Source organism: Zymoseptoria tritici, chromosome 5 (genome assembly GCF_000219625.1).
Source record: "Zymoseptoria tritici IPO323 chromosome 5, whole genome shotgun sequence".
Taxonomy (NCBI): Eukaryota; Fungi; Ascomycota; class Dothideomycetes; order Mycosphaerellales; family Mycosphaerellaceae; genus Zymoseptoria; species Zymoseptoria tritici.
Genome location: NC_018214.1, coordinates 272225 through 297875, shown reverse-complemented (window position 1 = coordinate 297875; position 25651 = coordinate 272225). Strand labels below are relative to the sequence as shown.

At 54.6% G+C, this 25651-nt stretch overlaps 8 protein-coding genes across 8 annotated transcripts; 1 reads left to right on the top strand and 7 right to left on the bottom strand.

Moving 5' to 3' along the window:
• Positions 1 to 1340: 1340 nt before the first annotated feature.
• Positions 1341 to 3044, bottom strand: MYCGRDRAFT_22604 (uncharacterized protein; the record flags this gene model as incomplete). Its single annotated transcript, XM_003852000.1, has 2 exons — positions 1341 to 2892; positions 2971 to 3044. Coding segments are annotated over 2 exons (1626 nt in total), but the record flags the coding sequence as incomplete, so codon positions are not given.
• Positions 3045 to 3908: 864 nt separating this feature from the next.
• MYCGRDRAFT_109345 (uncharacterized protein) lies at positions 3909 to 5782 on the bottom strand (the record flags this gene model as incomplete). Its single annotated transcript, XM_003851999.1, has 2 exons — positions 3909 to 3998; positions 4272 to 5782. The coding sequence occupies 2 exons, from the start codon at positions 5661 to 5663 to the stop codon at positions 3909 to 3911; spliced, it is 1482 nt and encodes a 493-aa protein (XP_003852047.1).
• Positions 5783 to 8362: 2580 nt separating this feature from the next.
• GLS-A1 (glutaminase A L-glutamine amidohydrolase) lies at positions 8363 to 10598 on the top strand (the record flags this gene model as incomplete). The annotated part of the gene is made up of 3 exons (XM_003852723.1): positions 8363 to 9418; positions 9471 to 9684; positions 9736 to 10598. The coding sequence occupies 3 exons, from the start codon at positions 8363 to 8365 to the stop codon at positions 10596 to 10598; spliced, it is 2133 nt and encodes a 710-aa protein (XP_003852771.1).
• Positions 10599 to 11365: 767 nt separating this feature from the next.
• On the bottom strand, positions 11366 to 14134 carry MgBGL12 (putative beta-glucosidase; the record flags this gene model as incomplete). Its single annotated transcript, XM_003851998.1, has 1 exon — positions 11366 to 14134. One exon carries the CDS (start codon positions 14132 to 14134, stop codon positions 11366 to 11368), a length of 2769 nt encoding a protein of 922 aa, XP_003852046.1.
• A 1117-nt stretch (positions 14135 to 15251) lies between these two features.
• On the bottom strand, positions 15252 to 18203 carry MYCGRDRAFT_92972 (uncharacterized protein; the record flags this gene model as incomplete). The annotated part of the gene is made up of 4 exons (XM_003851997.1): positions 15252 to 16445; positions 16889 to 16910; positions 16987 to 17656; positions 17765 to 18203. 4 exons carry the CDS (start codon positions 18201 to 18203, stop codon positions 15252 to 15254), a joined length of 2325 nt encoding a protein of 774 aa, XP_003852045.1.
• Positions 18204 to 18626: 423 nt separating this feature from the next.
• On the bottom strand, positions 18627 to 19823 carry MYCGRDRAFT_92971 (uncharacterized protein; the record flags this gene model as incomplete). Its single annotated transcript, XM_003851996.1, has 1 exon — positions 18627 to 19823. One exon carries the CDS (start codon positions 19821 to 19823, stop codon positions 18627 to 18629), a length of 1197 nt encoding a protein of 398 aa, XP_003852044.1.
• A 588-nt stretch (positions 19824 to 20411) lies between these two features.
• MYCGRDRAFT_92970 (uncharacterized protein) lies at positions 20412 to 21747 on the bottom strand (the record flags this gene model as incomplete). The annotated part of the gene is made up of 2 exons (XM_003851995.1): positions 20412 to 21206; positions 21268 to 21747. 2 exons carry the CDS (start codon positions 21745 to 21747, stop codon positions 20412 to 20414), a joined length of 1275 nt encoding a protein of 424 aa, XP_003852043.1.
• Positions 21748 to 22326: 579 nt separating this feature from the next.
• Positions 22327 to 24955, bottom strand: MYCGRDRAFT_109342 (uncharacterized protein; the record flags this gene model as incomplete). Its single annotated transcript, XM_003851994.1, has 2 exons — positions 22327 to 23663; positions 24046 to 24955. The coding sequence occupies 2 exons, from the start codon at positions 24953 to 24955 to the stop codon at positions 22327 to 22329; spliced, it is 2247 nt and encodes a 748-aa protein (XP_003852042.1).
• Positions 24956 to 25651: the final 696 nt, after the last annotated feature.

Here is a 25651-nt window from a genome sequence, read left to right as displayed (position 1 = left end):
AACATCATGGTGATCCGCACGAACTGGCTTGATACCTCCAATATTCAGCTCAGGCTGCACCGCACGGTCTATGCTATCGAGCGCGAACCCCTGCGGCGACCATTGTGTGGAGATCTGGAGAGTCTGGCATTGCGACCGATGCCAGAGGAAGTCTGCAAGGGCGCCATTCAACGACTTTGTCTCTATGCCTCTGCTCAAACTGCACCGCATGAAACACACTCGAGTGGCTTGGACTGTGTGGTTCGAGCCGGAGAACAGAGGGCGGTTGTCGATCACAGAATATGGCCACGAGTCAAACTCGAATGTGTATGGCTCTTCTGCTCTCCAGCTTACACTGCACCGTCCAGTCCAACCGAGGAGGAAGTGTGGCGACAATGGCGTGGGGAGTCGCTCAAGTCCTCGTCCCACACCAAACGATCCAAGCCAGTCAGGTGCGTTCGACACAGTGGAACGAGAGGAGACGTATGAAGACGAGTGCCGGTCTGCTCTCGCTAGTCGGGCATAGCTCCTAAGGCTATAGGATGAAGGCTGAGAAAGATAGCTCTGCAGCGTAGATAGCTTGGCCTTTTCCACGAACAATCTCTTTCGTGCATAAGCCCTCCTCGTGACATGTCGTTGTGTTCCAGGACTGGGAATAGTATGGTATCTCCGCTGCTCGTCAAAATGTGTAGCTTCGACCGCGCAATCCGAACAGGAGAGTGTAGGTTCATTACCAATGATCCCCAATCCAGGCCAGATCATCCAAACCGGAGAGTGGACTTGAGCCGCGGCCTTCTCGTCAAGTCGCAGAGTCTTGACCACACGAATGTATGGCATGCCGTACTTGAGGCAGACCACCTGTCCATAGAGCTGCACCCGGCTGATCGCTGCGTAGCGAGCCGATTTATGCTGCCCACGTACCGCAGCGCGAGAGCGAATGGAACGGCAGAGAAGGTCGTTTGCCAACTTCAGCTCGCCCTGGCGTGAAGGCGTAGATAGCTTGGTCGCGACAACTGCATTCCCTTTGCCAGCTCCAGATACGGCCGTGGTTTCAAGTCGCGAGCGCCTAGATCTCACCAGCGATGACAAGTCTGCATGTAGAAGAGACCGATCCGGGATGGGTTGGCCAATGGCTTTGATGTGATGATATTTCAAATCGTTCCCGGGATCTGAGAAACGGTATTGCTGTACAGTTGTTCCGCTCCATCCAAGATGTGCTGTATATGCTTGTCCTGATCAACCCACCGAAAAGCAGGATGTAGTCGCAAACCCCACACCCAACGCCATGCTCAAAAAGCCAACGATCAAGCTCCGCTCTGCTCTGCTCATCTGCTGCCGTGCCTATCGCCATTCGCACTCTCCTCATCCTCCTCATCCCCCTCCTGACTCCCATTCTCCCCCTGTTCACTCCACCCCTCCGCCTCCAACCCCTTCCCCCTAATCCCAAAACTCATCCCCAACCCCACAAACGCAATCCCCGCAAACACCCCAAACGCCAACGCCTCGCCCTTCGTCTTCACCCGTGTCGCAGCACTGAATAGCGCACCACTCATCAACGGCCCCAACGCCCTGCCCGCTGCACTTAACGTCTGCGCTAGCCCGTTCAGCGTTCCTAGAACCGCATGACTCGGAGCGGAATTCGTGATGAGGAGGAGAGCGGAAGTGAGGCCACCGACAGAGGCGACGGTTTTGATGATGAGTACACCCCCCAACTCCGCCCAGAGAAATATCTTCCCTTTAGTGGTAGGGGATCCACTCCCATCCTTCCCATCTTTATACCCCACCCAAGGCATCAATCCAAAACTCACCACGAACCCCGCCAATCCCAATCGATACGTCGTTTTATTGCCCAGTCGATCCCGCATGTACCCGAACACGCCGACTTGAAACACGATCGTGATGGCGCCGGCGAAAGCGAGGGAAGTGCCGATTTCTTCCGGCGAGAGCGAGCGGCCGATGGGAGGCGAGGAGCCGGAGAAGATGGGGTAGAGGGAGTTGTAGGCTATGTTGGAGAGTTGGAAGAGGAGGTAGGTGGAGAGGAGGAGGAGGGTGTTGCGGTTGAGGACGGTGTGGGTTTCCGGGTGTGGCATGTCGGTGGAATCGGTTGAAGAGGCATCGGAGTCGGCTTCCGAGGCGGTGGAGGAGGTGGAGGAGAGGAGATTACTGGACTCGCCGGGTCGGGATTTGGAGGGCGTTGTTGGGCGAGTGTAGGTCGGTCGCTGGGAGTCGCCGCTGAACTGCCATATCCAGGAGAACAAGCTCTTCATGCGTTTCTTGAGCGGTGGAAGTTCGCCCTCGGATCCCAGACTCTCCTCCAAGAAAATCGCCGTGAGGACAAAGTCAATCACCAACACCACCGCCGCGAACACATTCGGCCACAGGTACGGGTACGGATTCGGCACGCCCGGCTGGAACGGTTTATCCTGGAATACCAACAGTCCACCCACCAACGGTCCCGTGATCCCTCCCAATCCATATATCACCGGCAAGTACGTAAACGCCCGACTCTGATTCGAGCGGTCTGTGATCTCCCCCAGACACGTCGATATCACTCCCTGATTCCCATTCACCAGGCCCATCATCAACTGCACGAGTATAGCCTGCCACAGCGTGCGACAGAATCCAAACGCCATAAAACACACCGCCGTCAATATCGTGCCCGTCAAGACGATCGGTTTCCGCCCGATGCGATCCGATAACCAACCCCAGAGGAAGTTGGTCGCGAATTGTGCGAGCGCAAAAGCGGAGGCGATGAGGCCTACGTATAACCCGATCTCGGACTCTTTAATGTCTGGGAAAGTGGAGGCCATAGAGGGGAGGTAGGGCGAGATGCTGTTTAGGGCGGTTTGTTCGGCGAGGGCGATAACGGCGAGGATGGCGAGTTGGCCTTTCGGGAGAGGAGTTTCGTCATGGCTGGAGGTGGATGAGGAGCGGGATGAGGTCGATGAGGAGCGGGAGGGCGTGCCGTTGGATGGGCGGTGGAGTTGGGACTTGGAGTCTTTCTTTGTGGGAGGCGGTGGTCGGCCGGCACTGCGGGGTGGTGCGGTGGGAAAGGTCTGGTAGTGAGGTGTTGTGGAGGATTGGCGTTGGCGGAGGGAGGGTTTCAGAGGCCGTGTTTCATCGTTGGGTGGTGCCATCTAGTGGCGGAGGAGGGAGGGAGTCAAGGCTGCGAGATGTGAGGTCGCATGAGGTGGAGGGTGTTGTCGGGAAGGCGGAACGGAGTGGCAATTTCGGTGGATGGCGGTGAGGTCTGAGGTATATGTTTGCTGGCAGGATCGTCTTCCAGGAAGATCTTGAGCAATCAAGTTTGTTGTATGTCTGTACAGGCACGTGAATCGATATGACCACGAAAAATCTCGCACGAGATCGGAAGCCACACGCGAGCCGTGGTAAAGCGTGGGATGCCTTTGTTCGACATATGCCCTCCCGTAGTGAAATGCCTATCGCCGTCGCCTACAACCTCGACGGAACAACAAACTTCAAATGATCACCATGGTTGAATACTAATATTCGTACATAAGGTAGAACAGCTTTGTCTATTCCACTAAAGTGTCTGCTTCCTCCAAAGACAGCGGTCTAGAGCTCGACCTATACCTCCGGCTACAACTCCGGACAACCATCCTCATAGGGCGCGAGGCATATTCCCACGCATGCTGACAGGGCGTGGGACATGGCGTGACATCTCCCGCTCTTCGCAAGAGTTTCCAAGGCAATAGTCTGACTTGACTTCACATGTCCTCGAATTTGTCTTTCCTTCCTGTCTACATGGTTGAATCGCTGATCGCTACTCGCTTGGTCTCTCTCTCATCTCAGCCGTAGGACATCATGGAGTCGACGAGGTAGATCAGACGAAGCAAGAAGAGATGGGAAGTTGATCAAGGGTTCTTTTGTATCATACATTGTACAAAAGACGATCTACTCTAGTCTTTCTATCCTCTCGTTTTCTTTCCTTGCTCATTGCCATCTTCGTGGCTTTCCGGTCCTTTGAGCATCTTTTCCTCCTCCTCCTCCTCCTCATCCTGCCCAGCATTTCTGTACATATCCAGCAATCCTCCAAGCTCGATCCTTGAGCAGCGATCCCATGCAGAGCACAGCGGCGCAGATCCAAGCCGTCATTTCTCCACTGCACCCTTCCATCCTCCACCCCAAAAGCAACCCAAATCCAAGAAAACTCCAGCCTACGCCTCGCAAACGCAATGCAATGCAATCCCATCTCTTCCAACAATGCAACCTCAACAGCAGCAATCTCACTTCGCATACGCCGAACTATCGCACGTAAAACTGCCCCTCACCTCGCCCTTATTAAACTGCGTCAGAATATCCTCCACACTCGCGTACGTTCCGCAAACGAGGACCAAAGCGCCAATAATCAGTACTGCGGCGTTGGTGATCGACAGGATAATGTTTTTCCGAGAGGCGTTCCATTTCCCTTCTTTGATGAGCTGGAACCAGAAGAGAGCCGGGAAGTAGAATGTGAATCCGGAGATGAACAGCGCGGAGATGAGGCCGAGGAGGGCGTTGAAGAATGGGATGGCCTCGGCGATGACGAATGCGATGAGTGTGAGGAACGCGATGAGCGACATCCATACCGCCCAGCCTTTGACCGAGTTGATGAAGCGGAGCGGGGAGTTGGGGAACGCGCGGTTCATGATATACTTGCCCACCACGGTGCCGTTGATGGAGCCGGAGATGAAGATGACGGGAAGAGCGACGCCGAAAGCCACGCGGGTGACGATGTGGGAAGCGGAGAGCAGCGCGGGAGATGCGACGGCGGATCCGACGAAGGCGTAGATCAGTGCGCCAGTGACGGTGTAGATGAAGATCTCGATGATGCCCAGCGCCCAGATGGATTTGACGTAGTCTTGCGGACGGTGCATTTCGGACATGAAGGAGAATTGGCAGACGGCGAAGGAGTAGGCGAAGATGATGTTCGTCACGGAGAGGAAGGCGGATGCAAAGGTCGTTCCCTCTTTCGGCCAGGCGGACCAGTCGACGCCGGAGAGACCTCCTGGACCGTTGTGTGCTTCGATGCCCGTCGCGATGATGGTGATCATGATGGCGAGGATGATGGAGACGAAGTCGATGTATCCGAGGATCGCGAACTCGTGGAATGTTGGCGGTAGAGCGACGGCGAAGAGGATAATGGCTGAGAGGACACCCCAGACGAGAGCGCAGGTGGACGGATCGTCGACGATGCGGATCCAGGCGATTGTACCGGTGAGGACGTGCGAGCCGACGAGGAGAACGAGGAACAGCACGAACATGGCGGAGGTGAGATGGTAGCCAAATTTACCCCAGATGAGCTGGACTGCATCCGCGTAGTCGGCGACGTGTGGATGACGGAGTTTGACCTGGCCGACGACGTACGAGGTGTAGATGGCCACGAGACCGAGGCCGATGCAGAGGATTACACCCGGGACCATTCCGACGGTGGCGAAGGCGGAGGGCACGGAGAGGGAGCCTAGAGCGATGGCTTCGACGATGAGGCAGATTGTCAGACGCTTCCAGCCGAGTTTCTTGAATTTGGATTCGCCTTCGTGGAGGGTGGTTTGTTGGGTGAGGTCATTGGAGGAGACTTTCTCCGCGAGCTCTTTTTCCGGGTCGGAGGATTTCTTGTTGCTGTCGGAGTCGGAGGGCATGTTGTAGCCCTGGTCGCGGGTGATGCCATATTCGGTGGAAGCCATGATGAGTGGGATCGAGGTGGTATCCTGATGTTGGAATTTGTCGCTGGGCAGCAAGGTTGAAAGTCTCACCCGTGAGGACCGAGAGGCGACTGCAGGACTGTAGCAATGGGATTGGGAAGGCTGCTGGGGTGAGGGAAGGAATGGAAAGAGGTCGTGTGAGTGGGAGAGAAGAAGGTTATGAAGGTCAGTAGATCTCCGCCTTGTCCCAAGCCACCAAAAGTTAGTAGTATATCGAGCGTGTGACCTCTCCTCAAGCACGGTCAAAGATAACGAAGGTAACCAACGGCAAGTCCAGCTCGTCCCGACGGGAGCACATCCTTCCACTGGACCTGTGGACGGCCACTGCGCACAAGCACACACCCACATCCACGGCGCACACACCTAGCGAAATCCTCCGCATCGCGCACAGGATAGAAGCACCGTTTTGGAACATGTTCTTCGGTGGATCCACCCGTGGAAATTCCACCGCCGAACGAGAGCAAAGTCTGTGTCACTGGCCTGGCGGTATATGTGGAGACTTGGGACGGGCCTTTACCCGACCGGAGTGTGAGTGTGAAGCAAAAAGGCACAACTAATAGGATCAGTCAAGTCTGGATGCCACATCCTGGATGGAACGACATCATTATGCGCAATATGCCCAATGGAAACGCCGCAAATTCGTCCGTAGAAGATACGGTTGGTGTCTTGTCTCTGATCTCGCCTGCGAAGTGACTGCGGATTGCTCTCGTTTGCGACTTCTTCTGTTCAATGCACGGAGGTCGAACAGCGGGTTGAATCGTAATGGAAAAGGCCATTCCCCTCCTCCTCCAACTTTCCAATATTCAGCACAATGACGACGTTGATCAAAAAAGCACCGGCTCAGCCAAGCCTCCTCGTCGGCGCCACCCGTAACGCTTGACCGGGTATTAAGCTCCACTTTCGGCGAAGCTTAAACCTGCGAGGGCTGTTGGTGGCTCGCCTTTCTGCCAACTTTTGTTCGAGAACAACTTCCTTCGGGTCGATGTTGTTCCTTAGGAGAGAGCTTCGAATGCGGGGTGGGAGCTGGAGATGTCGTCGTGGAGAGGATGATGAAGATGTACCAATTCTATTACGACTCGATATGCAGTGGCCTTCGACAAACTGGACAGGGTATCTCGTGCCGACTACCGACACTTTGCAGGGTTACATTCAGAGCCTCACTTTCGCCGGGTATACACCGTCCAACTCAACTCCTCGCTACACCTCTCCGCGAATTCCCGGGGCCTATATTGCGCACATGCGGTCTTCGCCGTCTACGCTGTGCTCGGGCCGGAGTGTGCATGAGATGCGACCGTCACCAACCACTGGCAGATCTGAGCTGCACCTCCAACTTATCCCGATATGCAGCTTCACAGATCGAGTATGCGCTCCCGAAGGACAAGGATGATGCAGGCTTTGCTATGCAAGAAGCCGATTGCCTTTGACAAGCTGTATAACGTAGGCGATAAGACAGTGGTAAGGAGCGGTCACTTCAACCGCATATACCGTTCTCGGTATGCCATTTTCTACCGCCGATAGTTCACTGCTCTCTTCTCAGTCTTCACGACCATCGTCAGATCTGAAACGCGCGGCGTACATGGCCTAGCCTACCAATCCATCGAGCGACGTTCGCCATCGTATATACCCTTACCTCGACTACACGCGACCACCTTCCTCATCATTAAAGAAGCTCGGAGTCGTTGCCGCTCGAACAATGGCCCGAGACATCGCCAACCATGGATGTAGGGCTTAGCCTCAGTCCGTTCCGGCGAAGTGGCTTGCGTATCTGCGATGGTATGAGCTACGTAGTGTAGACCGATGGTGGGATTCTGATCATTCCGGAAGAGTGAAATCGAAATTGAACCGGAGGCATGATGTGGAAGCGTGAAAAATGTCGAAGCTCAGGACGAGGTTGTCCGGTGTGTTGTCAATTCGTCAGTGGTGTTTGGAGCTGACGTGGCCAATGGAGGGAGCATGTGAGTCTTCCGTTAGCTCTGGAGCCATCGCGCTGGTGGTCCGTCTCAGAAACCGTTCGTTACTGACTTGCAGATGCGATGGAAGACGATGATGATGGGAAGACAAAGGCGATGAGCGAAAGGACAGGCGTCGGACTTAGCTCCGCCCGCGCTGACCAGCTGTTGCCCTTCGCCCCTCCAGCTCTGACCAGTCTTGAACATCGACATCTTCTTCTCCACCACAACATTCTTACCGGCAAGCTCCTTCGATGGCTCACTCTGCTTCAGCCAGCGCAGCAAACGCTTGTGTATCATCCTCTTGGCCACCCGTGGAGATGCCGCAAGATGTAGAGGGCGGGTCCCTGTAATCTCACCTCTCACGTTCACGCTGCATCTGAATCGTGCAGACACAGCTGAGGTCACAGCATTGCCTCGACCAGAAAATGTCCATTTCAATGATCAAGACTACATCTCACCTGTTCTCGCGAGGCAGAATAAGTAATGGCGCAAATGCCCGAGTCAACTCGCAAAATGGAGGACACTAAAGTGCCGCTCTTTTCAGCTGCTTCCAAGATTCACGTCTACAATTCACGACCACCTCACCGCCGCCGATCACGAGCATGTCCTCCGACAACTTTCATTAGCCGCATATTCCTTATTCTTATTTCTCTTGTGCTCATGTTCATCGTCAGCAATGCCCTGCGCCTTTCATCATCCATCACCACCACCCTCCTCCATCCTCTCGTGATGGCGATGCGCTGGCTCTCCGCCCTCATCTTCTGGCTGCAGACTCTTCTCTTCGGCCAACAAGTCCTCGCCAGCATCGCCAGTCTCCCCTCCTACCCTCTCGCCGTCAAGTCACCCTACCTCTCGACCTGGCTTCCCAGCACAGGCATTCAAGATGTAGCGAATGCGCAACCCGAGTTCTGGACTGGACAACAGATCAACTGGCCAGTGTTGGCCCGTGTCGATGGCAAAGCGTATGCGCTGCTGAACTCGCCAGCAGAGGTCTCAGGTACGGTGACAGCTGCGAAGACGCTGGAAGTGCGCTATAGCTCGACGCACACGTGGATTACATTGGGAGCTGGAGAGGTGAAATTCACGCTGGACTTTTTCTCACCAGTGTATCCTCGAGATCTGCAGTTGCAGTCTCTGCCGTATTCTTATCTGACGGTGCAGGTGGACACGGATCAACCGAGGGATATTGAGGTCTTCAGCGCGATCGATCAGACTTGGACACAGCAGAATGGGAGCTCGAGTATCAATTACACGACTACGGACTCGAATGGGTACTTCCGCTTTTTCAACAAGAACCAGACGCCATTCCAAGAAGTCGACGACATGGCTGCATGGGGGTCTGTCATTTTCGGCACGACGAATGAAGAGAATGTCACCCATGCTTCTGGCCCTGCGCGAGATGTCCTCTCCACATTCATCGACAACGGAGATCTTGCTCAAATGCCAAGTGATGAATTGGGATCCAATATCGCCGGTCTTGCAAAATCTCTAGGTCGAGTTGGTAGTGAGGGCGCAGCCGTTACTTTTGGTGTTGGGTTTCAACGAGACTTGGCGATCGAGTACTTGGGCGAGGTCCAGACTGGGTACCATCGAACTATGTGGCTAGAGATTACAGAGGCATTCGAGTTCTTCATGGGGAACTACAAGGATGCGAACGACTTCTCGGAGAAGTTCGATCGTCAAGTGCGCACCAAGGCAGAGTCCATGTCTGATGACTGGGGAAGTCAGTATGCTGATATCTGCGAGGCGAGCGTGAGGCAGTGCCTTGCAGCGTATGAGCTGACGGTATACGGCGTTCTTTTCCGGCATATGATAGCCAAGCTGACGACACGTGCAGGTCCCAATCAACAACCTCACAGCGGAGCCGTGGGCTTTTCTGAAAGAGATCTCGAGTGATGGCAACATCAATACCATTGATCTCATTTTCCAGACCTGGCCGATCTTCGTGTCGTTGAATCCCGAATGGATCAAGCTGCAACTTTTGCCGGTCCTGAACTACCACGCTTCAGGGCGGTGGCCGAAGGAATACACCATCCACGATATTGGCACTAGTATGTTCCTCCTCCCTCGCCCAACGACATCCCAGCTAAACCACTTCCCAGACTATCCCTACGCCACTGGTCACGACGACGGCGTCGAAGAAGACATGCCTTTGTTCGAAACCTCCTCAATCCTCATCCTCCTCCACGCCTACGAACAACTCTCCAACTCCTCCTCCCTCACCGACCGCTACGCCTCCCTCCTCCCCGGCTGGGCGGACTACCTCGTCTCCAACGCCCTCTACCCCTCCACTCAACTCTCCAGCGTCGACGTAATCTTCCCCTCCGCCAACCAAACCGGTCTCGCCATACAATCCACCATCGCTTTGCAGGCCGCCGCTCGCCTCCTCAACAACGAGACATACTCATCAGCTGCAAAGTCCTTCTCCAAGACTCTATACGACCACGGACTAGGCCTCAACACCGACCACCCAACCCCCTCCTCCTACTTCACATACAACTACGCCCACCCCACCTCCTGGTCCGTCCTCTTCCCCGCCTTCTCCGACATCCTGCTCAACCTCTCCACCTTCCTCACCTCCGCTTACTTCCATCAAACCCAACTGTACCTGAACCAACTCGACCTCACCCCCGCCGGCCTGCCTTTCGCCCACGCTCCGGCCGCAAATGTGACTGGCGTCTCCTGGGCGCTGACGGATTGGAATATCGTCTACGCCGCTGCTTCGGGGAGTGAGGAGTTGAAGAAGAAGGTGGTGCAATCAACGTGGGAATTCATGACGAATGGATTGAATCGGGTGCCGTTTGGGACGAAGTATGTGGTGGAGGAGGGGGCGGAGGAAGGGCAGGTGGGGGAGTGGATTGGGAATAAGGCGAGGAGTACGGTTGGGGGGCATTTTGCTATACTGGCGGTTGAGAGGGGGTGTGGGAGGGGGTGCAGGGGGTGTGAGGTTGATACAGAAGTGTGAGATTGATACAGAAGAAAGGCGAAACGGTACAGGACGTGTTACCACGACAGAGAATCGGTTGATGATCTGCTCCCGCATGTCGTAGCATTCCAACATGCGAGAACGCGTGGCGACGCACCCGAGTCTAGGCATCAATCATTCTCCAAACAGACACATCCCATATGGGTGACGCTTCTCGTTCTCTTCTCTTTCCATCTTCATCATAGAGATACCTGAAATCGTGACCGACCACATCCAGTCACCTACTCCCTCCACTCCCTCCACCACCACTCCCATCGGTCTTTGGGAAAGTATATCTGGGAATCCCAGCGCCGGGGTCGAGTTTAAGAAGTTTGAATTCTGGGGACACGGGAAGTGATGCAGCGCCGAGGAAGACGAAGCAGGAAAGTTAGAGAATGTCAATAGTGGGTTGCGCAAGTCGTGGAAGTGTTGGAGGAGAGAGGGCCTTTGATGCCATTGGAGGAGGATGGAGAGGGGAGGAGGACGCCGATGGATGTGGTTGCTAGGTTGTTGAGGCATTGAGGAGTATTGTCCCTGCGGCGAGGGTGTGTGGAGGGAATCGTAGGACAGGAGGAAGTGTGCTGGTTCATTCACTTGAAGAATTACACATTTTCATTCGTAGGCTGAGCGCCGTGTTCGCGCCATTCGTAAACAACAAAGGTATCTCTCTACTCCCATCCCTCCATCCCAATCCCGCACAACGCCTTGCCCGTCTCGCCCTCAGGAGTCCACGGCGCAAATTCAATCCCCATCACCATCCCTCCACCTCAATCCCTCACTTTAATCGTCCCCAGAATACCAGTAGCCCCCACCCCTTCAAAATCTCCACTCCCAAACCCCACCAACACCACAAACCCTCCCTTCGGCAACACCCAATTCTGCTCCTGCACACTCCAAAATGATAAATCTCTCCTCGTCAACTTAATCTCAACCTCCACTCCCTCTTCCTTCCCCCTCCCGAAACCAACCTCAACCGGTACACTCACCTTCTCAAACCCCCTCAACACTTTCTTCGGAAAGAAGCCCTCTTCCATCTCATTCTCCGCTTCAGGAGGGTAGGAAATGTACACCTGCACTACTGCTTTCCCCTCCATATTCCCCGTATTGCGGAGGCGGGTTTTCACCGACACGATTTCGGTCCAGAGATCAGGATTTCCGCCTTCGGCTCCACCCGCCGGGGAGGAAGGGTGTGGGGTGTCGTGTTTGCCGTAGCCGTAGGGGAAAGAGGGAGTACCGTGGGGTTTGGCGGCGGAGGCGTGGGTGAGGTAGGCGTAGATGAAATTTCTGACTTTGTGGAAATTCTTGGGGAAGACGGCTGATTGTGGGTCGGGGAGGGCGGTGTCGAGTTTAGGAGGGGACACTTCGTCTTTCGGGCGAGGAGCCGGGGTTGGAGAGATGTCGGATGTGAGGAGGGTGAGTTCGACGGGATCGAGGACGAAGGTTGTGTAGCTCATTCCATAGCCGAAGGGGTAGCGCGGTGTGATGTTTTGTTGGTCGAAGTAGCGGTAGTCGAATGCCCAGCCTTCGGTGAAGTTTTGTTGTGGGACGAGGTGGTTGGGTTTGGTGAGGATTTTGCTGTTGGGGCCGTAGTCTTCTTCCTTGTGGGCGATGGTATAGGGGAGGTGACCGGATGGGTTGACATCGCCGAAGATTACGTCCGCCAGAGCGTTGCCGGATTCTTGGCCGGGAAGATGAGCAATCAGTAGGGACTTCAATCCAGGCAGGTCGATCCACGGATCGAGCATAGTGGGTCCGACAGTATGCAAGACAGCGATCGTGTTGGAGTTCGGTGAGTCGTCGGAATTCTTGCCACCACAAGATTTAGCGACTTCTTCGGCGAGAAAGTGGCCATGATTCTGAGGCATGAGGTCAATGCGGTCACCCTTCACATGATTCCATTCGAGGTAGCCCTCGCCAGAGTCGGAGTTGAGGAAGACGATGCAGATGTCTTGCTTCTCTGAGGTCCGGTCAACAAGTTTGATGCCGTTGTGAGCATAATCCGAGACTTCGACAGCGGAGTGATCGAACGTGGCGTTCAGTGCGTCAAACGGGGAGACCAAATACGGGAACTCGGAGGATCCAGATCCCCAACCCACTGCGAGAGTGTATTCGTTACAGCTGCGGTCGGGGCAAGAATTGGGTCCCTTTGGATGGGAAAAGGCATCAAGTCCGAAGATGCCGACTTTGACCTTCTCGCCAGCCTTTTTGCCGGTGCGGTTGGAGTGGATGTTCGAGCCGTCCTTGGCGAGTGGGAGCATGTTGTCGTCGTTCTTGACCATGACGATCCCTTCTGCTGCTATCTCACGGGCGAGTTTCTCATGATCCCCTCCTTCATCCGTAACGCGAACAGGCACGAATTGGTTGACAAGACCTGTCTCCGTACTATCTGGAGATCCCTCGTACAGCTTTCCCACCTCGTCATTCGTCCAACTGCTGAATGTTGCCGAGCTGCTTAGCGATCCATTCGGCCATTGTGAGGAGTCATCCTGTCCGAGTTGGTACCAAGCCGCGACCACTCTCAACGCCATGTCGTTCAGCCTCTCCATCGGGACCGACCCGTTCAGCACCGACTTGGTGAGCTCGCCGCCCCACAGCGTATCGCCATCCTGCCACCTCAATCCATCTCCGGGCATCGTCATGTCCAGTCCAGCCAGTGTTGACGCCACTCCCGCTCTCTGCGCCAGCCAGTCACTCTGGATGAAGCCCTGAAAGCCCAGCTCATCCTTCAAGATCCCGTTCATGAGCTTGCTGTTCTGGCACGCATACGAGTTGTTGACCTGGTTGTACGAGCACATTATACTCGCAACTCCGGCTCTGACACTCTCCGCAAATGGCCAGGCATAGATCTCATGCAGTGTGCGGTCGTCAATGTTGGAGGAGAGCGAGTTCGGCAGACCCCACTCGAAGCTCTGGCGAAAGTGTTCCTGCTCGTTGCCGACAAAGTGCTTTGCTGTTGCCATCACTCCGGCGTCTTGGATGCCTTTGATGGTTTGAGCTGCACCGACAGCTTGCAAGACGGGATCTGCTCCGAAGCCTTCCCAGTTTCGTCCACCTGCTGGTAATCTCCCAAGCGCCCCCATCGATGGTCCGAGAATGACGTTGATCCCCTTCTTCTTTGCTTCGAAGCCGTGTGCTTGTCCTCTGCGGTACATCAAGTCCTTGTTCCACGTTGCGCCGGTCGTGATGCCTGCTGGCCACGCCGTAGCATTGTCCACGAAGCGCAGTCCGAGCGGTCCGTCTTGTAGGCAGAGACTTGGAAATCCTAGTCTGTCGACCGCCGCTGTATTGCCCACACACATGCCCATGCTCCAGCCAGTGCCTGTAGTGACGTTCACCTTCTCAATAATGGTCATTTGTCCCACCATATCCGCTGCTTTCGCATAGCTCTCCTTCCACTTTGACACTGTGCCGCCTTTTGGACTGGGATACCACGGTTCTGACCCGCCATCTGAAGGTACGCCGCCCACTTCATTCACCCAGAGCCCACCTGCTGCCAGCAAGAGCAGCAATGTTGTGAAGAAGAGTGTTGCGAGCATGCACCCGAACCTGCTAGGTACGAGCCAGCCCAAGATTCCGCCTCTTCTGCGTTGTGTTTCTATCCATGAGAGTTGTTGGTCTTTGGGCGAGGACTTCTCATCGTGGTGGTCGTAGCCAGAGCGTAGTGGTTGGGAGGCATCGTCGGTGTATGGATGATGAGATGTTTTCAGCGGGTCGAGGTCGTCGATGGAGGAAACGTTGGAGGTGCGCGGAGAAGATTCAAGGAAGGGTGAGGTGTCGGCGGGATCGAGTTCGTAGGCTTCGGATGCCTTCGGAGGCATGATGGAGGATTGTGAGTGGTGTCTAGTGGTCGGTCATGGAGTTGTGTTGTCGCAGTTGAAGAAGAGAAGTGATGCCGAGATGACCGAGGAAGTCTTGGTCAGGAAGTCCTGGCAGGATATTGTTGATGTCCTCAGCGTGACGATTATGAGATGCAACGAGTCAAGTACTTATGCCGGGATGCGCGGAGAAATTGAAGTCCAGCTTCAAGTTTCAGCGTAATGAGGTCGGCGGGTGTCACGAGTGCGCAAACAGAGCAATGGCCTTGGACTAATGATGTCGTCACGCGCAGAATCCAATCGCTCTTGTATTGGAGTTCAAGTCGTAGCAACAAATGAAAGTGAAGGGATTACGCAGGACAAGACGAAAGAGGAAAGTGCAGCATGGAGGAGGATCGAATCTGACATGTGAAACTCCGCGGCCCCTGCAGATCATTTGGGGGCCGGGGTGAGGTCCGCTCTCTAAGGCCAGCTTCCTCCCTGACCGCTTGACCGCATCCAAGTCTGCTCTGCTATGAGATATTACGGTGAACGCCTTCGCTCCCAAACAGGAAGATGTGACTATCAGTGAAGCCTGGACTACTTGATTGCACGATGTTGCACTGCATCTTGAAATGAGACGGTCTTGGTATGATTGTCCCGTTTCCTTTTCATTCAAACACTTTTCCCGCGATCAACAAGACATCCGCATTGGAACCATAAAGAGCTCACACCCTCATCCAACCTGCTTCAATATAGAGTCGATCGCGCTGTACCACTGCCTGATCGCTCGTCAACGCTCGACTTCGATGAGACTTCGTCCGATCACCACGTCCGCAGAAGCCACGTCCGCAGATGCTCACTGGATCGCACGCTTGAAGTCTTCCACGGCCTTCGCATGCTTCGCAGCCAGGTCGCTCAACCTCGCCTCTTTCTCGTTCGCCTCCTTGAGTCGCTTCGAAGTCGTCTTCAGGGTCGCCTCCAGAGAGTCGCAGCGAGCCTTACACTCCGCATTCTCCTTCCGCAGCTCCGCCATGTTCTCCTCGCGCTTCATCAACAATTGCTCCCGCTCGGCCAGCATGTCGATGTCCGCAGTCTTCTTGGTCTCGTACTCCGCCCTGGCCTCCTCAAGTGCCGCCTCCCCCATGATCCGTCTTGCTTCTGCGCGGTTCAAGGCCAGGCGATCATCTTTGAGACGCGCATTCTGTTCTCTGACCCGCTCATCTACCGCTGCTTTGATATGTGCCTCAACTGCCAAGACGGTTTCGCCCGCGGACTTCTGAGCTCGGGCCATCAGTAGCTCCTCGAGACTTCCTGGGGGTTGAACGGCTGTGGAAAGCGGCGCCTGCTTTTGGCCGGGGCTCATAGGATGGTAATCCTCGATTGCGGGCGACACGATCTGTGGTGCGATTGGGCGACTAGCGGGTTGCTCGATGATGTCGTTGTTACCAGCATGAGGCCGTCCCCGCTCCATATCCGAGACTCGTTTGTGCGAAGCAAGAGTGAGGTGAGACCGCTGATCAGTGTCTTCCAATTGGAACGATGGCTGCTTCTGAGCTTCGGCAGTGTGCGCTGACTCGGTCTTCATCTTCTTGACGGGCGAAGGCTCGTCGTCATCTTGGTCTCTCTCGGAATCCCAGCGTTTCTTCGCCTCCGGCTTCTGCGCCGAACATCCTCGTCCTTTCGATATCGCTGGTTGCCCCTCTTGAAGAACGCTGAGGTAGAGGTGTTTCTTCATCTCCTCCACGTCTTGATAGAAGTTGTCCGGAAGTTGACTCCCATTGGTGCTCAGAGGGCCCGCTAAGAGCGCATTGATGACACCATCTGACCTCACAATTGCTTGCCAGGTTTCTCTGCTAGTCGGCGGCAGAGAGTGGCGTGCAGCATAGTCTTTGATGTACTTTCTGACGGCTACCTCGAGTCGTCTGATGTGTCTGTCTTCACAGCAGAGGAGCTTCTTCATTCTGGCGAAGGTACCGTAGTCCGTGGCTTTCATTGGCGCCATCTCGAGTCGTGCGGTGGTGAATCCTGTCGCAGAGACGAAGCTGATATTCTGAACAAACAGAATTAAGTCTTGAGCCATCATCAAACGTACACCGTGCGCAAAGTCATGCTCCGCCAAGACTTTCACATGCATGACTTTGTGCAGCCGATGCAGGTCACTACTTCACGATGGAGGGATCAAGAGGAAAGAAGGAAAATAGAACGCGTACGTATTCATTCGTTGTGTCTATGACTCTCAAGAGAAGTACTGCTTTCAAGCATTGTAGACTAACTTGTCTGGAAAGGAGAAACAATCTCGCACGCTTTTCGACTCTCTGATGATCCGAGATGAATCTCACTGCCGTGGTGCTGCACTTCCTCTCTGGAGTATCTCAACCGTCGACCATCTCCAGGTCAGGAGCAGCTCTGTCAACACTTCGAGGCCCTTGTAGGACGGAAAGACCCATACTGCACCCGCATTGCATCAATTTGCTGCTTATTAAGGAACCGCACCGCTCCGGCAAATTCGATCTCACTTCAGCTGGGTCAAAGCACGGCTCATCTCCTCCAGCATGTCGGCCCTGATACGCTTCGTCATGTCGGCTTCCCACTTCGCCTTGTTGGCTTTCTGGTCTTTCTCCTGCTGGTAGACCACCTCCTCACGCGCGGAAATGTGCTTTGCCCTCTCATTGGAACGATTCTCCGTACGTTCCACCTCGCCTTCGCGCAATGCGATGCTGATCTCCTTGCTCGACAGCCTCTCCTCCTGCTCTGCTAGTACTTTCTTCTCCGCTTCGTGGGATCTCTGCTTTCCAAGCCACACAGACTCCTCATGCCTCATTCTGAATTCCAGAGCCCGCTCTTGAAGATCGGCAGCCTTCTCCCGAGCCGCGACTCGCTCCTCCCGTTCGCACCAGTCACGCAGGCGCTCTTTTGACAAAGCTTCCTGTGCTTTGACTGAAGCAGCTACTGCTGCCTTCACTTCCGACTCCATGGTCTTCATGCACTCGCCGGTTGACTTGGATAATTGAGCTGACATGTTGTCTCTCACCTGGTTCATGGCGGCTATCATTGAGCCCGTCGTCATGCTAAGATCGAAAGCTGGAGCTTCCGGGGAACGAGCCTGAGGCGTCGCCTGATGGTCTGCTGCTTGCACTGACGGAGCTGTAGTCTTCATGGTCCGCTTGATCGTGGTGACCGGAGCGGTGTGATGCCTCACTACGTTTGGTAGCGCTGCCGAGACTCCCGAGGATGATGGTATCTTGACCGTTCCAGATGGACCTGTGACTATAGTCGCATTCCTCCTTGCTTGCTCCCGAGAGCTTACAATTCGAGCGGTTCTTCCTTCGAAATATCCGACGCGCTCTGGGGCTTTCATTTTCGTTTTACCTGCCTTGACCATGTACTCGTTGAAGTACGCAACGGCGGTCAATCCTCGTTTCTCAGGCTCCTTGTCGGCGGCGTCCAAACCTGCTTCATCACTACTTCTCTTGTTGCTCTTTTGGACTGCTGACTGTAGACTCTCCCAGCGCGCATTGTGTCCTTGGGTCCACATGTGGTCCTGTAGCTTAGAGACGCAGGAATGGAAGTCGTGAGGGATGTCCCACCCCCAGCGTGAGCCTCTCGCAAGCTCGTAGTATAGCTCACTCGTAAGCTCGAGTGCAGTCCAAGCTTGTTCCTGAGTCGTTGGACCAGGGCCGTATCGGACGTATTCTCTCATAGCGAATTCGTATGCATGGAGTTCCGCCGCTGAGCATCGAAGCACTCTCAGCATGTCGGCGTCTGTCGAGAAGTTGAGCTTTTCCCCAGGCTGCAGTATGAAAGACATCTTGGGTTCCGATGAAGATGGCTGAAGTTGGTGAAGTTGATTGAAAGTGTTCGATCAGGAAGAAGATCTTGTGTAGAAGAAGTAGAATGTCGATGCTTCGACAGCACCGAACAGATGTTTCAGGGGTGGTCTGTAGCCTATCCTCAACATCACGATGCTGCAGTCTTATGCAGTGGCACAGGTCTCTCGCATATGGAGGGAGCATAGACTGTCAGAAGCCGACTCATGGTGGTACAGCTGATCGAAGAAGGGTGACCTTTACTTCCAGTTACTGCAAGAGTGGCGAGGGAGGAGACTCACAGGAAAACATTAATCGTTTTGTCATTGCAAATCGCTCTCCAGTCCCATGAAAGAAACCCGCCTCGAAACATACAAGTGCGGTGAGCAACCTTGTCACTGCCAATCAATCCCATTACCAAACCCTCAGTCCATCGCACGCTTCAAGCTTTCTTTAGCCTCCACAAACAACTTCTCCCGCTCCTGCAACATTCTCTCCCGCTCCGTCATTTCTCCCGCCCACTTCGTTTTCTGCTGTTCGAGATTACTCGTAGCCAGCGCCAGGCTTCTCTCCTGCTCTGTAAGCATCTTCTTGAGGTCGGACAGCTGAGCTTCCTGATGTGCCAACATCTCCTCCCGCTTGACGAGATCGGACCTCCAGCTTGCCACGGCGACCTGATGCTCCGCCAACTTCTCGTCCCACATCTTTGTTTTATTCTGCTCTATCGCGGCTCGGTCGTTCTCCCATTTGGCTCTCTCCTCCGCGATCTGTGCCTCGACTCCAGTCTGGATCATGGAGCGAGCTTTTGTTTCTGTATCTTTGATGAAACTCTCGATGGTCCATTCGGACCGAGACTTGGAGCTCTCATCGGGCGAAAGCAGATGATTCGTCATCTCACCAGCCGTGAGCATCGAACTTGGAGGTGGAGTAGATGGCGGCGGAAGGCGATTGGGACCGAAGCTGGAGGGCGGAGGATGTGGCATCACAGGACGCATGAATCCTGTTGGTACGACTTGTAGCGCCGCACTGGTCTCAGTGTGTTGTGAGCTTGGAGCTTTCGCGCTTGTCGTGGACTTCAGGGACTGCGTCGCTGGTTCGTCGGTAGTAGCAGGAATATGCGGGATGCTGGTCTCTTTCAAATGAGTGGCCATGGGTATTAGCCTGAGCACCGTAGTCGACTGCTGCGATCGAGTCTTGTATCTTTTGACAGGACGGGTCTGATCGAGTCCGCCGTCGCCTCCCTCACTCGTAGATTTCCACTTGCCATCACATGCCTGCGGATATGCTTTACCCGCTATTTTCTGATGTGACTTCCTTTCTTGGTCAACTTCGTCGGTCATCTGCTGGAAGATGGTCCGTTGGATCTTCCACTTGCAATTGAAGAAGTCAAACACCTTCGGGACACGATGCTCTGGTCTGTCGTGTCCTTCCAAAATACTCCCGAAAAGCTTGCTGGAGCTAGCCAAACCGTAGAAAAGATTTCCGAGGCACCGAGAGGAGTGTTCATCACTGCAGGCGCGAATGCGGCGTTTCGCGGCGAGTTTGAGCTGTTCGAGCTCGGACGCCGTGCATCGTAGCACACGCTGCATCCCAGCATCAGTGCTGAGATCGAGGGATGACATTGTGGATGACATCAGTAAATGATCAGGTGGCGAAAGTGACAAGAGACTGTCGAGGTCCTGGGTGATGTTTGGGTAAGGCAGGTTGCCGCCGCTTGTGGCTCAGAAAGCTTGACATGGAGTGAATGAGCGAGCGCCAAGGCTGTCACATGCGCAGCTTCGCAGGCTCGACCCATGCACCCGCGAGTCCTCAGCCACATGCAATGGCGAAAGGCTTTCGATCCCGCTAGAGGAGTCTCAGCTTTTAGACTGCCAGTGAGCAGCATATTGGCATATTGAGCAATTTTAATGCTTCACTTTGAGGTCATTGGGACAGCGGGGTTGGGGGGAAAGGAAACGTATCATGTGGTGATCGAAAGACATTGCTTGTCATCTTCGATAAAGAAAATGCAGAGCAAGACACATCACCTCTATCATTGAAGATCTACGTGCCCTCCTTCGCACTGCCAGATATTGAATCGTTTCCAAGACTCCAGGGGAGTGAGACAGACATCGCTGCATCAGCGACAGATCTCTGCGTATTCCTCCTGCGACCCAATCCACGTCACTGGTCCTTCGTCGACACCCCTTACGTGGCAGACCCTCGTCGATTCAGAGGAACGGGAATCGGTCTGCGTTCAATGCACGATCCATGCCCTTCAGCAGCTCCGTTCGAATGCGCTCCGTCATCTCGCTCGTCCATTTTGCTTGGTCCGCGTCCAATGCACGGTTCATACCCTTCACCAGCTCTGCGCGAATGCGCTCTGTCATCTCGCTCGTCCACTTTGCTTTCTCCTTCTTGGCCGACTTTTGCTTTCTCTTCTTAGCTTGGTCCGCCTCGACCATCTCATCTTGAAGTTGAGCCCTCATTCGTCCCTGTTGTTGGCCCTCGTCTCTTAACCACTTGCCCTCCTCGTCCTGCTTCTTTGCCTTTGCTGTGAGCTTCTTGTCCAGCGCGGCCAGTTCCTTGTCTCGAACTTCTAGGACGTTCTTCAGTTCATTCAATTGCTCCTCGTCCGCAAGAACATTCTTCTCTCGTTCCTCCAGCATCTTCTCGCTCTGATCTTGCTCGGCAACCTTCGATGCCACAAGCGCGCTCATTTTCGCCACAGATGACTCTCGCCTCTCCAAGTCTTTCTCCCGCGCATCCAATCTAGCCTTGTGACCGATCTCACTGTTTGCCTTTTCGACACGAGTCTTCATCTCAGTTTCCAGAAATGATTCCATGGCTTGCATGACCGTCTGCTTCTCTCCGGGACCAAGCATTTCCTTGAGCAATGGCGTAGCCTTCGATGCGATCTCGCTGGAGTCCAGGTCTAGGCCATTACCAGGCTGTGCGCTAGCGTCGTTCGTTGACACTTCGGAGGGGTACGTCGCCTCAGCTGCGGCAGGCTGTCCTGCGGTGGTCTTGAGGTTGGAGTCAGCTTCTGATTGACAATCAAAGACAAAGTGCGCGCGGGCTGCAGACCTTTCTCGCATGGAGGGCAAGAAGCGATTGCTGTTGCGCTTCAGTCGGCTGTTCTGCCTCGATCTTGACCTTTTTCACAGGCTCGGGCTCGTCGTCATCTTGGTCACGATCCTGGTTCCAGCGCCTCTTGGTGTCCGTCGTCTCTCCTACCACTTTTGCCTTGCTGAGCGCTTCCGCCTGACCATCCGCCTGGTTTCTCGACAAGGCACTGATGTACATGTTCGTCTTGACGCTTTCCAGAGTGGCGGGAAGAATACCCGTCATGCGTCTGGTAAGAGCCTTGCACCAGGAATATTTAGACTGCTCGATTGAGGACCACGTCTCTTGGAAAGACTTTCCATTGCAGACGTAGTGTTCCACATGGTCTTCGAGGAGTTTGAACACATGTTCGGTGCACCCCAGGAGGGTCTTCTGCATCGCGGCGGTGGTGTAGTGGCCAGTAATGTTGGCATGCGGTCCAATCAGCGTATCGAGCGCCATCATGAGATGATGCTAAATTGTAATCGATGTCGAGGTTTTTGTGCCAGGGAAGCAACACGGTCCTCAAAGCTCAGCTTGGGCTTAATAGTGCCGCGCCAAGACTTTCACATGCACAACTTTGTGCCCGCAACTGCCGCACTCGGGAAGAGGGACGATCTGAGCTCACATCATCGAGGCCTGCCGCAAAAACAACATTATATCTTCAGTAAGCAGAGCTGTCGTATGGTTTGAAGAGGATCGGCAGACGACGCCGAGAACGAAGAGAAGAAGTCAGCGTGGTAGGAGTGGTAGAGGGAGACCAGCTACAGCAAGAGACGTTGTGAGATCGCATTTGACATGCGAGCAGTTGCAATATTCTGGCATTGGGTGAAGAACGGAACTAAGTGAAAGTCGTTGCACTTACAGCTCAGCGTCTGTTCTCTCCCACTCGACCGTCATCCTTGTCAAGCAAAGCCGCCTGTCAAGGATACTCATTCCTGCACTGCGGCGGAATCATCGGCCTTCATGATAATCTTCCGTCGACGGCAGTCTCTTGTCCCATCTCATCTTGCAAGAGCGATCCGTCACACCAGCAGCCACTCACTGCATCAAAGCAAGACTCATCATGTTCTTCATGAACTCGCCCTTGATACTCTCACGCTGATCCTTCTCCCACTGCACTTTCTCCTCCGCCATCTCTGCCGTGAGGCGTGCCTGGAGCTCCTTCTCGAACTTGCTCTTCTCTTCGGCCACCTCAGCATTGCGGTTGACAATCTTCGCATGCAAGCTCTTGCGAAGTTCCACCTCCCACTGCGCCTTCTCTTCCGCCATACGCCCCCGCATCTCTCGCTCCCACATCACTTTCTCTTCTCGCACCTTGTCTTGCGCTTCCTCAACTTGACGAGACTGCTTGCGAGAGTACTCCAGAAACCACTCCATCTTCTGCGCCTTCACTTGCTCTTGGACTCTGGACTGAATGACCGCCTCGATCTTCGCTTCAGTGGTAGCCAGGGTCTCGTCGATAAACTTGGCAGCTTGCGCTTCGAGAGTGCTGCGAATGTCTTGAGCGAGGCTTGTGTCGGTGGTCGCAGCAGTCAAGTCTTGATCGTGAGGGATGTTGACAAGCGTGGTCGTGCAGGATGGAGCGAGTTTGTCGTCGACTGGGTCTAGCTCGGGTGAGACGGTGAATTTGAGACGCTGCATGGCGGTGAATCTGTCGTCGACTGGGATTGGCTCGGGTGAGACGGATTGAGGAGGTGTTGGATGCTGGTTCTTTGCGCGGATGGCATCTGGGTCGGTAAACGTGTTGGTAGCGGTGGGCAGAGGTCCGCTGGAGCGCATGTGCGGAGGCAAGACTTTGGCCTTCTTGGCTGGCAATGGACCTGCTGGCTTGATCGCGGTAGGAGCAGCGGTCTGCATCGTGATCTTCATTCCCTCAGTTGGCTTGTGCTCACTGTCTTCGCAGCTGAAGTTGATGTTCTCCCATCCCAGCTCTTTAATCGCACGGTCTTGAAGGGTTGGCATCAGTTTGTCGAGGCGGTCCTCCCAAACAGCGTCGTCCTTATCGTTCGGCAAGCGCCACGCTGGCAACAACTGACCGCCAAATTCGTCTGACTTGATGAGATGAAGCCACATACAGACGCCGCAGAAGCCCGAAGAATGGCCCTTGATGTAGTCCTTAATGGCGGCTTCGAGCTGTGTAATTTCGGCATGTGCGTTGGAGATGACGCTTTCCCAAGTGTCGGGATACTGAGCTTGAGCGTCAGTACAGAACTTCACCATCATCTGCTCGTAAGCGCGGCCCTTGAGGAGAGCGGCAGCGGCCATAGTCATGTTGGCGAATATGGTGATGTTGTTGTTGGCGAAGCTGTCGTGCGGGCAAGCAACGCAGACTTTGTAATCGGCGACCGCGCGGCGTTTGTCTTTTGCCCGCATCACTCCCGGGCGTTTTCAAAACAAGTCCGAATTAGGCAAGGAGGATTCGTCGTTGTTGCGAGGAAAAGGCAACATCACAGAAGGTTTCGAAAACCTTGATGAGCACTTTTGCCTGACTTCTTTCCGCGGCATCTGACTGCACTCCTCGCGAGGGCATGCTGTGGAGGCGAAGACCTCGCAGTACTGTGTGGAAGTGAGCACTGCTCGCATCTGAGGAAGGACGGCATCAGTGAAACGGCACTGCGGCTCACTCCAGCATTGTAGACTTACGAACAGAGTCAATATCTCAAGCCAGTCCTCATCCAACACCTCTCATCTGCACATTCCAACTCGGACTCGCCGCATTGGCCGGCACACCTGCTTCTCTCCAGCCTGACCACTCACCACCGGCGAGACTCGCACTCCTCAGCCTCCCCAACGACAGATCACTTTCTTTCCTCCTCTTCATCACCTTACACGCACCATAAATCGAAGGCCCGTTCGCTACAGCAGTCGCCACAAGCACCTGAATCGAAGCCCAGAAACTCCTCGCATACTGCACCCCTCCATCGCGGTAGATGAATGCTACTCGTACACCCGTGATGATCATGCAGAGGAATCCGAGGACGTACAGACATCCAAGCTGCAAGTTCTTCGGCCAGAGACGGAGCTGTGCGCGGGCGATTGGGAGGGACAGCACGAGTAGCAGGATATCGAGGAGAATGTTGCATGCCGCTTGGAGTTGCAGTTGGATGTACGCTCGTGTGCATGCATGCTCGCCGTCGGATGAGACTTCCCAGTACAGGGAGAAAGGCCGGCACTCGAGAAAGGTGGCGAGCACGACGCCGATCCAGGTCAGGACGATAGTCGGCCAGGCGACCTGGATCAGCCGATGTGACCAGGGAATGTGGTCGAGTGTGGCTTTGTAGAAGAGGAGGAGCAAGACGGTCTGAAGCCAGTAGTAGGTTGTGACAATAACTCGGACGACCAGAGTGAGGATTGTTCCTAGGCGGATTCGTGCGGCGTTTTCGATCTCCTGGTCAAGGCTTTCTCCCGAAGCTGTGACAATCGTCGCCGTCCCACGATCAAGCACGACTTCATTCAAGGCCGTTCGAGCGATGAGCGTTCCGACTGAGGCCAGGACGACAATCGTGGTGGCGTCGCACTTTCGGCGTCGATGTTGGTAGAAATGACCAATCAGCCGGGCGAAGAGGATGAGGAGAGACAGGGCACCGCAGGTCCAGTATGCTATTGTCGCTTCGTTGCTGGTGACGTAGTAAATGTTCCTGTTCGAGTGCTGGTCCGTCGAAGACATGGCATGTTTGGGCTAGAGTGCATGCTCTGGGGTCTTCATTCTCAGTTGGACATAGGACTGGCCCGGACTCTCCTGTGAGCGGTGAACGTCGGAATATATGCTGGCATGGTTGGGTCAAGGGAGTGCATAGCACTTGTGTCAGAGTAGTAAGACGACCTCGTGGGTTGTTCTTAGCCGTGCTGCTAGGCTAGGAGGTAAGCGAAGCGGGGAACAAAGTCCTTATGGTACCGCGGAAGGATTCACATCTCCTTGGCGAGTATATCGGATCATGTTCGCGGACGACAGCGCTCTCCTGCAGGATGATGACAATGCTTCTTGTCTTGTCGAGCATCTCCGAAACGCTGACGTTGAATAAGGAATCTGAAATGCAAGGACAGGACAGCCACTTGAAAGAAGTCGGGGAAGGGATTCTGGGGAGCCCTGCTAGCGCCTCTACTAGCCGAGAATCTCCGAACTAGTTCTAGGGCTCAGATGCATTTCGTCTCTTCCGCCTCATCTTCGAACTGCGACAACATGGTCACAAATCCAGCCGACGGCCACGCAGCCTCAACAACACGATGCCTCGATCCTTGGTGGGATTGATAAGGCACTAGCGGAGTGTACAGGAGCCTTCGCCGACTCACTCTTTCAGAGTCATCCATCTGACACGCATAACCATCCCCGCAAGCCGATCAGTCCAATGCCGCTCTGGTCATC